The 14,161-nt window shown below is 38.6% G+C and overlaps 1 protein-coding gene across 3 annotated transcripts in view; it reads left to right on the top strand.

The window, feature by feature from the left end:
* The window catches only part of PRDM5 (PR/SET domain 5), a 62,567-nt gene extending 52,224 nt beyond the window's left edge, over positions 1 to 10,343 (top strand). For all 3 annotated transcript variants that reach the window (XM_030947285.1, XM_030947284.1, XM_030947283.1), the window contains 2 exons: positions 1,333 to 1,437; positions 6,013 to 10,343. In XM_030947285.1, coding sequence (XP_030803145.1) covers positions 1,333 to 1,437; positions 6,013 to 6,177 — 270 coding nt within the window. In that variant the 3' untranslated portion in view covers positions 6,178 to 10,343. The remainder of the gene's footprint in view (positions 1 to 1,332; positions 1,438 to 6,012) is intronic.
* Positions 10,344 to 14,161: the final 3,818 nt, after the last annotated feature.

Genomic DNA, 14,161 nt, shown 5'->3' with positions numbered 1-14,161 from the left:
TGCTGTCTACTGAAGAATCATGGCAATAACACTGCCTTTTCTAGGAAACTTGGGAGGAGACTGCGAAATAAAAGAACCCCATCTTTGCCCCACTGAGGTCTCTGGACTTACCCTAAAGAGAGAGACTGGGACATAGCCAGCACTAATTGATTGTGCACTGTGTTAGGTGTATGGTGAATGGAGACCTGATGGTTCCCAGAGACTGACAGTAGGGAGTCAATAACCAGACAGCTTATTTATTCTCTTTGTTGCTTTAATGCCCGAATTGTTCCATCTCATTCATCCTTGGATCCCACATCATCTCCCCAAAGAACTTGATTACTGCCTGTTATTTGTTAATTCATAGATCTAGCTGCTTTTTTTGGCCTATTGATTTGTAGTCATTGCTTTCAATTTAATTTAGTAAAAAGCATTTACTTTTCTTAAAATACCTTTCTTCAGAACTTAAGCAGTACAGAATTAGAGACCACAGAAAAAGGTAGAACAGGAGTGAAGGAAGTCTAGTTGGTGCAAAAATAAGGGTGCCTCTAGAACATGAAAGTTTTAATGAGGCCATGTGCACTGCCATAATGTTAATTATTGCATTTAATTGATTTATTGTTGATTTCTATACAGTTTTTCTGTAACTTTAGTGGAATCAAGGAGGAATTACACCTATAAAAATTTCTATATTAAGGAAGAACATCAAAGAAAAAATCTTTATATAAGTGGGTTTCCTTATTTATCTCTAATTATTTGTTTCAGGTCAGTGAGATTGCAACTTTTCTAACATCATCTTTTACAGTAGCTGCTAACCAATAGTTCTAATAAAAATACAGATGGTTTTGTTGCCATCTGCACTTCTTTTGAGATTCTGCAATGAGTATGTGATTAACCTTCTGTCACCACTTTTCAAAGTAAGTTTTTCTGCTACCACAAGCTTTCCTTGTACATCCTCTTCCCCTGCTTGGAAACCTCCAGACAAACTCGAAGTTTCTGTAGATAATCTTACTTGTCTGTGTGCTTTAAGCATTTTGGAGGGATAAAGGAAAGAACATTGGAATTTTATGTTTCTGTACCTTTCACGTGACAAAAAGCAGACTCCCCAAATGGCTGAGTCTGAAAGACTGGAACGGATAATTAATTCATAAGTGGGTGCTGAAGTGGAAACTGTCAGGCCACAGCTTTCCCAGCTTTCACGTAATCATTTGAAAGTCGTTTTCTGTTGTTTTCACTGACTCTAATACCTTGGAGAGAAAATAAAACTTGCACCATCCAGCATGGAATTCCACTCCTTTAATGACCTGGGCTCTGTGTTGACTCACTTTCACTCGCTGTTGTCATTGCACGCAGGAAAAGCCGTACCAGTGCTCCGAGTGTAACAAGGCTTTCAGTCAGAAGCGAGGCCTGGACGAGCACATGAGGACCCACACCGGGGAGAAGCCCTTCCAGTGTGATGTGAGTTCCTCTCCTCCTTTCCCTTTGTCTTCTCAGCCTCAGGATTTAATTGCAGGGGTATTGTGGCCTTGCACTTACAGCTTGTGGCATGGTTACACTTCACGTGGGCTTGGATTGCCCACGTAATGCAAGGCTGTTCAGGGAATTTCATGTACCCTCTTTGCTTGCCAAGAGCCACGCACACCCGTTCATTTTATGGTTTTGGATCCCATAAGAGTTATTTTCACCATTAGTAATGCAATTTGGATGTTACCATTTACAAGTTCATGCTGCTTGGGTTCCTGTATGAATTGTATGACAGGTTAATAGTTGGAGATTAGCTTGTGTAGGGAAAGGGATTTAATTTATTACATGGAATCTCAATGCTTCTGATGTTGAATGACACAAATATGAATTCAGAATTGGCTGTTTCTGGTGAAATCTCATCTGATATTTTCAACATCTGCTCACAGCCTCTTGTTGCTCAGTGAGGGAATCTGGGATGCTGTGCACGCTCGCAGGGCTGAAATGCAGCATATCCTGTGACAGTTCATAGATCACTGTCAGGTACCCTTCATGCAGCCTGCCCCCCCCCCCCCGTTGTATCTCTCAGCTTTTGGGAGGTAGGTGGGAAGGCTGAATGTGCAGAAACTGTTGGAGAATAATGTCTTCCAGAACTATCAAATGCCAAAATTGTTGCTCAAGGATTTAGAGGAAGGCATCAGAACGGGTGTAGAATTAGTGTAGGTGTTTTGTTTTGTGATACTGACTCTTCATGAGGCAGTCACAGGGGAGTGCCAGCTCTCAATTATATCCTAGATGGCTCAGTCTGAGCAGCTGTAAATTGCCTCAGAAATTTATATAATTAGATGCAAAATTAGAATAACAGCTTGGCAGGGAAGTTTCAAGTGTTTGTTAACTGTTCTGGTTTTTAATGAATGATCTGATGTCATTTCATTGAGAGTAAAATATATTAATTTCGTGAAAAAGTTCAACTAAGATATTTTGCTGATGTCTGCAAGTTAGGAGATTTGCTGTATTCTTTTGGGATAACCTCAGCCTGGCTCTGGATAGTACCTTGAGGATTTCTCTAACTCCAAATCATTGTCAATAACTTTTTCAGCTTTTAGATTGTTATACTGTTTAGCAGCTCTTGGCCAGCTTGCAGTGTAAATGCAGTTTTTCCCACATTGTGGATCCAAGATTCACTGTTATTGGATTCAGAGTGTGCTTTTGCTGACTGACTTGGTATGGTGGTTATATTTTATTATTTTTCCTTGCTTTAATTACCGATAGAAGCTGTATGAATGCATACTTCCCTGTTTCAGCTTTTCCTTCAGTTTTACTCATGAAACAAGTAGAGCTGTACTTTCCCAAACCATAGCATTTCTAGAAACAGCTGTAATCTGTGTCTAGTCTTAGTCCTTCACTTGAGAATCCTTCAGAGTGTACCTTCAGTTACTGGTGATATTTTTTGTATTTCAATTTTCTACCTTGTTTCACCAAAATCAGTCTTCAGAAGGAGCCTTTTGCTGGCTGCAAACTGCCAGAGGCTGCTGATCTTTTGGGGTTTGGACATAAGAGCAGTTACCTCCACTGTTCACTCCTGCACGCTTGAGTCACCCAGGTGCCCACCATGGTCTGTTGCTTAATGCACACTTGTAAAGGGTTAAAATTGATGTTTTCAGTAATTTCTCCTTATTTCACCTGGGCTCCTGTTCTGCACATGCTGGGGACACAGGAAATGTCCCCCAGAGCAGCCCATTCCTCCAGAGCTGTCTTGCACATTGCATGATTCCAGGTGTTTATGTAGCAGTTACAGGAAAAGCAGTAGTGGACGATTACAGAAAAACGTCCCTATGGGGGACATTTATTGTGGACTACCTGATTTTTTACCTACAATTTTTTATTCTGCTCAAGATAGCTTTAGATGCTCTCATTATTTTTTCATATAATGACTTGAGTGGTAATTTATGACAGCAGCTTCCACAAGTTCTTATCTCTGGAATACCACATACCAATTATTTTAGTCTATATTTTTGCTTTAAATAGATGTTCTTTTCCAGGGTCAGAAATAAAAATCATGTCTTCTCTTCCTGTGTCATTCACTCTCAGGCACATGGAACAGTCATTACAGTGCAGGACTGAGTTACATGTGAAATTAATCCTTGTACTCTGTTTGAGGAAGGTGCTGCAGTTTATTTATGTGTCTATTCCTGTGTCTTATCAGTCAGCAAAAGCATTTTCAGATCTTAATGTCTCAAAGCTCTCACATCCCACAGATCATAGTGGAAATTGAATATTCCCATTTTAAAATGGCAGTTCTAATACATGTCACCTAGAAAAGTGAAAATAACCGAAATATGGAAATGGAAATGCAATTTTTCATAGAAAATTAGATGTCTGTTCTCTCCAGACCAGACTGTTTTTTACTGGAAGACCAATTGAACTTCAGTTTCTCAGAGACAATAGATTATTTTTGGGGGGCAGAAAGGTCAAGTGCTGCCTGTCCTGGTTTCTTTCCAATACAGTATTTCCTTCTACTCTGCCTCTGCTTGACCTTACACTTTATTTCAAATGTCAGTCTTTCCATCCTCCCTACCTGACCAAAACTTTGATCATTTTGAAGAGACTGATTAGAGCTCAAGTGCACATGAGCAAGAGTGATTGTGCATCTGTAAAGTATCAGTCGTGCTTACAAAATTGATATACAAATCAAACTCTTTAAAAAAATCCCCAAAACTTTTCTGCATAAGAATAGCACAGAATGTGCCATACCTTTAATAATCCTGTGCTTTCCATGTGTTTTTCTGAGGAAGGAAGGTAGCACAACATGTTAGAGCCTTGGAGGAACACAAGGACACATTACATTGGTCACATGAGCAGAGTAAATGAAAGAAATTTACTTTGAGGCTGTGTTATAAGCTGTTTATTTTAGAAATGAAGAGATGTGTGTAAGATACACAGAACACCCATCTTGTCTTGTGTATATCCCTGGCCTCCTGGCTCTCAAGAAACATGGAGTATGAGTATGTGACACTTCCAACACACTGGGATTTGTGGCTGTTATTAGATAAATGTTATGGGTTCCCTTTGTGTGCTCTGTGAAGAGGAAACAGAAACCTGGCTTTGGCAAAAGCAGGGCTCAGAGCTGACCAGTGGGTGCTGTAATTGCGGTTCACTGTCAGTAATGAAGGGGTGGCTGTTGCTTGGGTCTCAAAGAGGTTTATTCAGAGGTTATTCACTGGGGAAAAGCTGGAGAGCTGCAGTTGCTGCATGAAGGTCTTCAGCATTACATCCTGTCATAAAGCCAAAAATGTTCTAGTGCAGCAGCACACAAAGTGTGGGGAGAAATTATTTTGGGTATGAAATTTGCCTCTGACCATTGCCATTTTATGGTCATTTACTGGTTTCGCCTTAATTGGTTTAAAATCCATATGCTGGAGGTCAAGGTGATCTGTTTGGATAGTCAGCTCTTGTTGTGGTTTCAAAAGGAATCAGTCATCATTCAGCATTTGCAGTAGTTGGGTGCCAATATAAATTTAAAGCTTTGTTTTACTCCAGAGGGATTGTCCTGTGTTCCTTGAGTTTTTATCTGCATGAAAGAGATGTTGTCTGGAATGAACATGGAATTTTAAGAGTGCAAGCCTATGGATGTTCATTCTTGTTTAATTGTATGACTTTTGTCCGTTTCATTTGTCAAATCAGCAGCTGCTTCCTTTTCTTTTTTTCTTCAATTCCCTGTCAAATTCATGCTAGTATATTTCCTTGCACAGTAGGTGTGACAGTATAACTGCACAGTTTCAGTTGAGTTGATGTCTTGCCTTAACTTCTAATTCTAACTTTCCTTTGCTGAACTTTTTCTTTTAACCTTTTGTGTTTTTCATTTTAACTTCAATACAGGGCTTTTTATAAAGGAATGACTTTAGTATGGGCAGAGTCCCTCATGCCTCTGTCCATCTCTTCAAATGGCAGAATGAACTGGACTGCTTGGAGTACAGTGAAGGAAGGAGAGCAGCACACCAGATAATAATGCAAAGGAATTGCACCTTCATTTACCAGATGTCTGCCATTTTCCTGGCCAGGCAGAGAAAGGCTGAAACAACGAGGTTTCCTTTACATTAGTAGTTAATCTTTCTTGCAGTTTTCAGAACCTGTTCATTCTCACTCCTCCCTCCTTGCAACTGAGTAATTGGAACTGATTCTTTTGAAAATATTTCATTTGAACTGATGTTTGCTCATGATGCTTTGTCACAATTTTTGCTGCATCCCAGATAGAACACTAGCTTTAAAAAAAAACTGAACAAAGCACCACAATATTACCAGGACACCCTAATGTGTTGGTATTTTGAAGATTGAGTCTTTTTTACACAGACAGCATCCTTGTGCCTGTGGTACCACTCCTAATATACAGCATAAAAATGTTCCAGGCAGAGTAAAAATCTTTCAGGTGCTCTGAAGGAATTTTTCTTCCAAAGACCAGCTAATTTATTAAGTACAGCAGGTATGTGGCCTCAGTGATGTAACCTTAGGAGTGTTATACATGCTTGAGATTTTAATACTTTGTCTGTCTTTGTCTTGTGTTCACTGCCTCAGGTTTGTGACCTGTCCTTCAGCCTGAAGAAGATGCTGATCCGACACAAGCTGACTCACAACCCCAACCGCCCCATGGCAGAGTGCCAGCTGTGCCACAAGAAGTTTACAAGGAATGACTACCTCAAAGTGCACATGGAAAATGTCCATGGAGAAACTGACAGCTAAATACAGCTTCAGTGAGAAGGGTGGATCCAAAGTGGTGCATTTGTATGTGCATGAATTTCAGACTTCCCACCTGGCCAGCAAGCACAGTCAGGGGAAACAACTGTATTGCCTTCACATGTTTTTTTTCCCAATTTTGTTGTAAATATGTTTGTCTTACAGGGTTTTTTTCCTACTTTCTAATGTAAAACAGCTTGAAAATTTAAAAAAATGAAGATACAAGAACTTTGGAAAAATTTTATCCTCATTTAAACAAAGAAGCTTTAAACAAACTTTTCTTTGTTAATGACATCCTTAGAAACTTAGATATTAGTAGCAGTGCCTGGAAATCCTGGACACTTGCAACTAAACTCTTGGCTGCCTGCAACTGTATTTCTGTATCTAACCTACAACGCTACATTAAAATTATTTAATTTGAAACCACACAGAATTTGTCATTCTAATTGACTGCTGATTGTATCCAGGCTTGATTTATTCATATCATAATTCTGCATTTTGTTGTAACACAATTTTGTCTTATTTTATTTGCAGCTTTCTCATTACTGTATGAAACTCATTAACTTGAATTGATTCTTGAGGTGCCAGAATGTGTGGGTAGAGAACTGTGGAAATGTGTCAGCATTCAGTATTCCTGCATGAGACTAGGGAGGATTTATTTCATCTGGTTACACGAAACAAGACTGAAGTGAAAATTTTGAGCAATTTAGTTTTAAGTGCTGTATTCATACTCATCACTGTGGCTGGCAAGGCAAGTGGAAAGACATCTGAACAGGGTGGCTTGAGCAGCTAGAATTGTTGAGTTTACATATGTTTGATTTCCTGGTGAATAGCTGGTTCCCACAGTGTTTCTTCCTGCTGAATCAGATGCCCTGGATTTCTTCATATCACTTAAATACTTTTCTCTTTTTTTTCCTTAGTACTGTTCATGAGCACTGGGAAAAATACTGCTTTAAAACCAAGTAACAACCAAATTCTTCATGTTATCAGAATGAGTTGTTTGCTGCAGAAGACTTTTCAAAAGAGTTCCCACAGGCGCTCTTGTACAGCCAGATAACCAATAAATTCTTATCTACAAGGACAGTAAAACTGTAACTTCAGAGGGTGATTGCATGTGGAATTCCTGAGTTATCAGCAGTTAATATTAAGGCTCTGGCATTAGCAAACTGTTCAGATTCATTTTGGACCTGTCAGTGTTTTGCAAAATGAACTGGGACATCTGTATAGAGTTCCTGCAGATTTTGGAGAAGTGTAATTATGAATAATTCTCTCATTTGTGGCAACCTCCTATGTGTAAAAGTATCCTAAGCCTTCATGCACTATTTGCTTCCTGAGAGGTAAGAGAAACTTGGAGACTTTGCCAGTTCCATTCCACAAATCATCTGTTCATATAAATTAAATATGTTCTAAGTTTCCAAGACAAATGTAGTTGAAATAAGCATTACAAAATTGAGTAAAGAATATTTCAGCATTTGTAGAGATTTTGTTACAATTTATCAAAACAGTTTATTTCTAGGTCCAGAAAATTTTAATTTACCGGTAGCTGGTATAAAAAAGAATATAATTTTAAGTGTTAGATAGCAAAAGCAACCAGTATCATATCCTGAGTTGTGTGATCAGTTTTTAGCTATATGTTCTTAAATGTCTCCAAGGAGAATTAGATTGGTCACTTTTTTGACATGTCTGGAGTGGGTTACTTTGTTGTTGTTGTTGTTTGCCTTTTTGACATCAGTGAAAAGAATTGAGTCATAGGAAAACCAAGATTCCAACTGTTTGTTTTCCAGCCTCTTATATTTTTCCTTCTATTTGGTCAATACAAACTCAGGCAAAAAGAACAAAAGAAGGAAATTAAAACACTAGAAAAAAAACCCAAAACAACCAGAAGTGAAGGTTGTCTAAGGAATTCTTGAGGAACAAGTCTGTTAAAATACAAAGAAGACAATTCTTTTGTGGAATAAAAGAGGATAATTTAACATATTTACGTGTTTTGCGTAGGATTTTTGCCAGAGATCTGTACTGCAAAGTTGCTATGTGTTTAGGGTTAATATCTACTTTTGATGAGAATATCTAGTTGTCAAAGTCAGTAAGTAGAGAGGAGAATATCCTGTTTTTTAAATTATTTCTAGGTGAGCTACAATACATAAGGATTAATCTTGCTGTATGTAATCAGCAACAGCAGTTAAGCAGCTGAAGCTTTGATCTTGTTAATGCTGTCAACAGAACAAGGGATTGACAGGATCCATGAGGGAATTCAGACCTTCCTGGCAAACACAAGAAGCAGGTGCAGGAGGTTGAAGCCCAGCTCCAGGTGAGCGTCTTTTCTATTCTTGTCCTCCAGGAACTTTCCCTTTGGGCTAAAATGGCTGCAGACCTGAGCTGCTGCAGAGCCAGCACCTGGCTTGGCAGCTGCAGGTCTTGCCACAGCAAGAGCTGCCCTCTTCTTTCCATGGGGGTCTGAATTTCTCCCAGTCAGAGGTAATATGTTTCCCATTACTGGATTCATGAACTGTGTAATTGATTTTATATGCAAGGCAGACTTACCAGTATGCTACATATTTTTATTTGATCTGTAGCTTTCGTAAAGAAAAAAAAAAGGAGCAAATCATAACAAAGGGAAAGGAAAAAAAAAAGCAAACCAGCAAGCCCTTCTTCTTTGAGTAAAAATTTTCATTGGCAGTGTCCCACTTGGTATTACCTGGAAAAAATAAAGAGCGTTTCCTTCATTTGATTTTGAGAAGTGATAAAGTGAAACCTGTTGCTGTAAAGGTAATTGTAAATTTTTAGTGTTGTGTTTGTATGTTTGTTCGTTAATCATAATTTGTAAAATGCTGACTTTTCCTTAGTGAGTGGTGCCTTGCAGAATAATATCAAAATCTAGAGATATTGCTGTAAGTGTGTAGTCACTGCAATTTTAGAAGGTTGTGACTTTTTTCCCCGTGTTCTGTAATTTTGTGCAGACACTGTTCTATTTGTTCCCCTAATTTTTCAATTACCATCGGCCCCTCTTGGAGAGAGCTCCACTTCTGACGTTGGGAACAGCAGCACTCTCACTAGTTCCTTTTGCTTTTCATTCTAATTAGCTGTGTGGCCTAAAGGTGATATAAATCATTAAGATGATAAATATCTTTGCATTTTCTAATGTTAGATTTCTGCTCTGTCTGTATGACTCTGAAGGATTTCATTCATTCTTTAATTTAAACTATCAAGTCCTAAGTAGAAATCAGATAAAGGAGGGGATAGTCTAAGTTAACCTCTGCTCGGCGTTATGTGTTGCTTTAGGTTGCAGCATTTAGTGCTCTGCATTTGTGTCAGTAAGTACCAGTGCTTTTATTCTTCCAAGACACCTGACTCTGTGTTTATTTTAATTTTCAGTTTGAAAGGTAGCATAACAGTCCCTCTAAAGCACCACTTTGAGCAGAGGAGCTCAGTGTGCTGCTGTCAGGGTGTGGTCAGGGTACAGTTAAATGTTTTCAGTTCAGTTACATACTTACTGCACTGAAGTGTTGGGATTTTCCTCACAGTGAGATTTGAAATCTGCTTAATTGGGTTTTTTTGGCAAATATGAGCTCAGAAGTTGTGTTCTTCATCATGAATTCTGGCAGCTGTATGTTCTGTGGTATGTCAAGAAGATGGGAGAAATTTAAGTCACAGGTGAAGAGTTGTCACAGATGAAGTTTTCTTGACCTGGAAAATTATTAATTGAACATTTCAACCTTGGATAGCCAGTCTTTTATTTAATAGCTATTGCCTATTTAGTCCCTTTTATCTCCTGTCCTCTTCTCTTTGTAAGCTGTTCCTGACTCTGTGCAATGCTGTGGGCAGGGGCAGACAGTGACCTGGCAGAGCTCAGTGTTTGCATGGTGTTTGCTGCTCACTTTACTTTCCCTGAGCCCTGTTTGTTATGCTCAAGTAGCAGCAGTGTCATGGAGTTTGTTAACATCAGCTGCCTCTCACCTTACAGCAGCAGAGGGATCAGAGCTGGCCGTGATATCCAAACTGTCGTCACCCTCCAGTGATGAGGGAAATGAGGGGGAAACACCTGCCTGTGTCACAAGTGCAAGAGAGACTTGATGGTCCATTTGTCTCCATGGACTCCAGCTGAGGTAGGCAGGAAATATTCCTGGATCTCCATCACTGTGCTGTACCTGGGCCTGGTACATCAGAAAAATAAATCTAGGTAGTGAGATGGAGAAAGAAAAACAAAGCCACTTAGTGTTTGACTCCTGGTGTTACTGTGTAAAACCACAAGATCTTTCCAACAACTATCCCAAGGAAACTTGGATTTAAGAATTATTGTTCAATTTAAAAAAGAGAAAAATAGGAAGAGTTGCCACCTAGGTTTTTGAAATGGTGTGATCCCACATGGCTTTCACCAAAAGTGTTATATAGGTCAGATATATAAAAGGCTAGAATGGGAAGGTGAGATCACAGCTTCATAGGGCTCTGGAAGTCTGACTCTGTGTGTGCTCCTGGAAATTAGTAGAGTCTAACTAAATTTTGGCATTTGATTCCATTGTCTAGGTTTTCCCTAGCAGGATGTCCTGATAAGCAGGAACTTGGTTCTGTATAAAGACAGCAGAAAATATCCCAGTTTAAATTTGATACTTTGCTCAAAAAAATTTAGAGCAACAATGAGACAAAACTGCAACTTTTTATTATTAAGTTATGTTATATATAAATTTCCCATAAGGCATCTTAATCTTAATTTATCTATATATAAATTTCCCATCTGCATCACAGACAGATATGATCAGCTGTACTTCAAATATCATTGGTCATGTGTTCAAAGCCTTTATCTTTCAAATCTCTGAAGCAATGGAAGTGTCTCAGCATGTTTGTACAGCAGCAGCATCAGGTAGATGTAGCACATAGTGAACTGGGAATAACTGGTTGTCAGTTTTCTAACTGCATTTGTTGTATAGTGAAGCAGCATGTTCTTGGCTGGACAATAATCAAAGAGAAGTTGTTTTCATTTCTGTTTTTCTCTGAGAAGGGCATTCAGCAAAAAGGAACCAATAATAAAAGTTGGTTTGGGTTTGTGGATTCAGGGTTTTTTTGGTTATCCTTCTACAGGGAAAAGACTATAAGCTCTTAAATCCACAAGTTCATTTCTAGTTACCAGCTGTTCAAACAAAACTGGGAGGAATTGCTACAACAGGTGAGATTGCTGCTGGAGGAGAAACCTCCACTGCAGTATTATCCAGGTTTGATACTAATTGTTGTGATCATTTGCTACTGATGTTGTGATCATTCTCTGTGTCATGCCTCAGAGAAATATTCTTTAACAAACTTGATCTGCCAAATACAAGGTAGATCATAAATCCGCTTAGCAGGACAAGAAGCACCAAAGTAATTTCACAAAATGACACCTTGTTCTAAAGGTTTTAAAGCATTCAAGTCCTTTTGTCTGGCATGTTCTGACTTAACGTAGGTCAGTTATACTGTGATAAAACTTGGAGTGTTGGTCACTAAATTACCTTCTGCGTCTGTGTGCAATTTGTTCAGTTTCATAGTAGGTAAAGGGAGGATTAGATATACTGAGATGAAATAATAAAAGCCCTTTTGGGCATGGAAGGAAAAAAATTGTGATTACACATCTCACTTTGTTTTCTTCCTTTATCACTTAGAACAAAATTATTAAAAACTTAGAATAATAAAACTGTGGATGAAAATAGCTATTTAAACAGATTGTGCCTAGAAAATGCAAGAGGAGGATGAATTATTAAATTAAGAGTACACTAATCTTTACAAGATGCACATTTTTTTCTGTGTTTATGGGAATTTGCTTCTTTCAGCCAAGGCAGGTTGCTGCCTTCCCTTCTGGTATTGAGCACAAAGTTTACCTTGTAACTCAGTCTTGCCAGGTGACACTGACAGCTTATGCAGAGGACATTTTCTGCTGTTTGGCTTTTGCAGAGAAGAAGGTTGTTGTATTACTGCGTTATTCTGGGCAGAGGGTGCCAAGGCCTGAACTTTCCTATCCTTCCTTGTGATTTCAACAGCCTTGAACCATGTAAAGACACCTTCTTACAATCTCATAAATCTCTTGCTATATTTTTGTTTGCTAAACTCACTCTGTATGTCTGAGAGAAAATCCTGTAGTTTTGAGTAACCTGACTCAAAAGTTTTCCTCAAATGAGTGCAGTGGAAAGTTTTCTCTGCAGTAAGGGCAGTTGTTGATAAGCCAAGCAGGTGAGGTTATCCCTTTCTAAACCATTTCCTCAGCCATGTCCAAAATACTTGTGTGGGATGACAGGGCTCGGCTTAGTTCTTCAATATAGAAAAAGACTCTGAGATCAGATCTGTTGGAGCTACAAATGAGGCCAGATATACTAAACCAAACCTTCTGTAAATTCTTCTGCCCACACCTTTACAGTGCAGCAAAGGTGGCTGGAAGCAGTGATTCTTCTCCTTGCTTTGATACTTTACATTAGCCTAGCAATTATAGGGTTAAGTGTGACCATAGAATTCAGATGAGAATTGGAGTAGAAAAATCTGTGAAATCAATGATTTGAACTTTGTTTGCTTGCTTGTTTGTTTTCCTTGTTCTAAATATCAGTCTGTAGAAAGCTACCACAAAACTGAACATGACTCAGCCAATCACTGTAGGGGTGGCATATGGGGTTAAATTTTAGCTGTTCTCAGTCAGAGAGACAAATTGCTGATTGGTATGCAAGTTTAATGATCTCTTTTTAAACTTAAACAGTTAATAGTCTATTAGAAGTAAAAGAAAAAAAAAAAAAAAGATGCTTTTCCCTGGTATAAATTAGTGCATTTGCTTTGTACCAGAATGGTACCTCCCTGCTGTATATTTCAGTGGCACATTATCTATCCCTTCAGCTACAATTGTCTAATTCATCTTTTTTTTTGAATTGACAAGTCATACAAAGAATATCCTACTTAGGTTTCAGGCTAACAGCTACCAGCCACGTGATTGCTCAGTGTGGATGGTGGACAAAGTTATATTTTCTGAGTTGTATTAAATGTTACAAGGCAAGATTTTTCCAGAAACAGAAAATTAGTAGTCAGCTTTGGAGCCCTTAGTTGTGATTGTAAATTGCTACTCTTGAGCACAGTACTGATCGAGTGTCAAGTTTTTAGTCAGGTGAATAAATTTATTAAACCTAAGAAAGCCCAACCACATGTGTGTTCCCTAGCAGACTTATTTAATAATTGCTGGTAACTTCCCTTGTGAATATAAAAACCCAGTCAGTAGCTAATCCTGTAATTACAAATTTCCTATGATTAGCTGTGCTGTTTCCTAAATTAGTGTGGCAGGATATGGGCTACTGTCATGTTGTCCATGTTAGCCACAGTTCACCTCTCTGTCAGCAGAGGATAAACACGTAAATGTTTTGCTTCAAAAGGTATTTTCAGAAATATAAAAACAACTTCTGAATGTGCTTACTCTGAAAGAATCTGGAGCTGCATATTTGCTGTGCACTCAAAGTGGCTGTGGCATTTGCTTTTTCTGAAAGCAGATTTTGTCTGGATAAACTGCTTTCACCATCTCTTTTTCTGCTTGGTGTTCCTCATGCCATGTTTTGAGAAGCCCCAGACATAAAGAACAATATTTTCTAGAAACCAAGCAAAATAGGTCACAGATGAATCCTTGGGTCTGTGTTTCATTTCAGACTTACCTTAGGTGAATCCACAGCTGCTGTAGATTTTGGCAATACATCCTCTGAGAAAATGAAGAATGTTTTCTTGTTCTCATCTTGTACTTGCTTAACTTTGCTTTGGGCAGTTGATTTATGCTCATGTAGGAAGAAGGAATTATTACAGTAAATACATGTGCCAGAGTGTGGTTATGGAGTTCACTGTTTACAGTAGGCACAAGCAGTATATTAAACAATATATTTGTGTATTATACGTGTGTAGCATGCATGCACATACCCAGATCAAACCACGTACACTGAAGGGAAGAGTTGCTGTGAATGTGAATTATTTTTTAATAATGACTGAACAAGGCAAATTATGTGGTCATTAT

The sequence above is a fragment of the Camarhynchus parvulus genome, chromosome 4 (genome assembly GCF_901933205.1).
Source record: "Camarhynchus parvulus chromosome 4, STF_HiC, whole genome shotgun sequence".
In the NCBI taxonomy this organism is placed as follows: domain Eukaryota; kingdom Metazoa; phylum Chordata; class Aves; order Passeriformes; family Thraupidae; genus Camarhynchus; species Camarhynchus parvulus.
The sequence above is the reverse complement of the archived record's forward strand: the minus strand, read 5'-3'. Positions and strand labels throughout refer to the sequence as shown.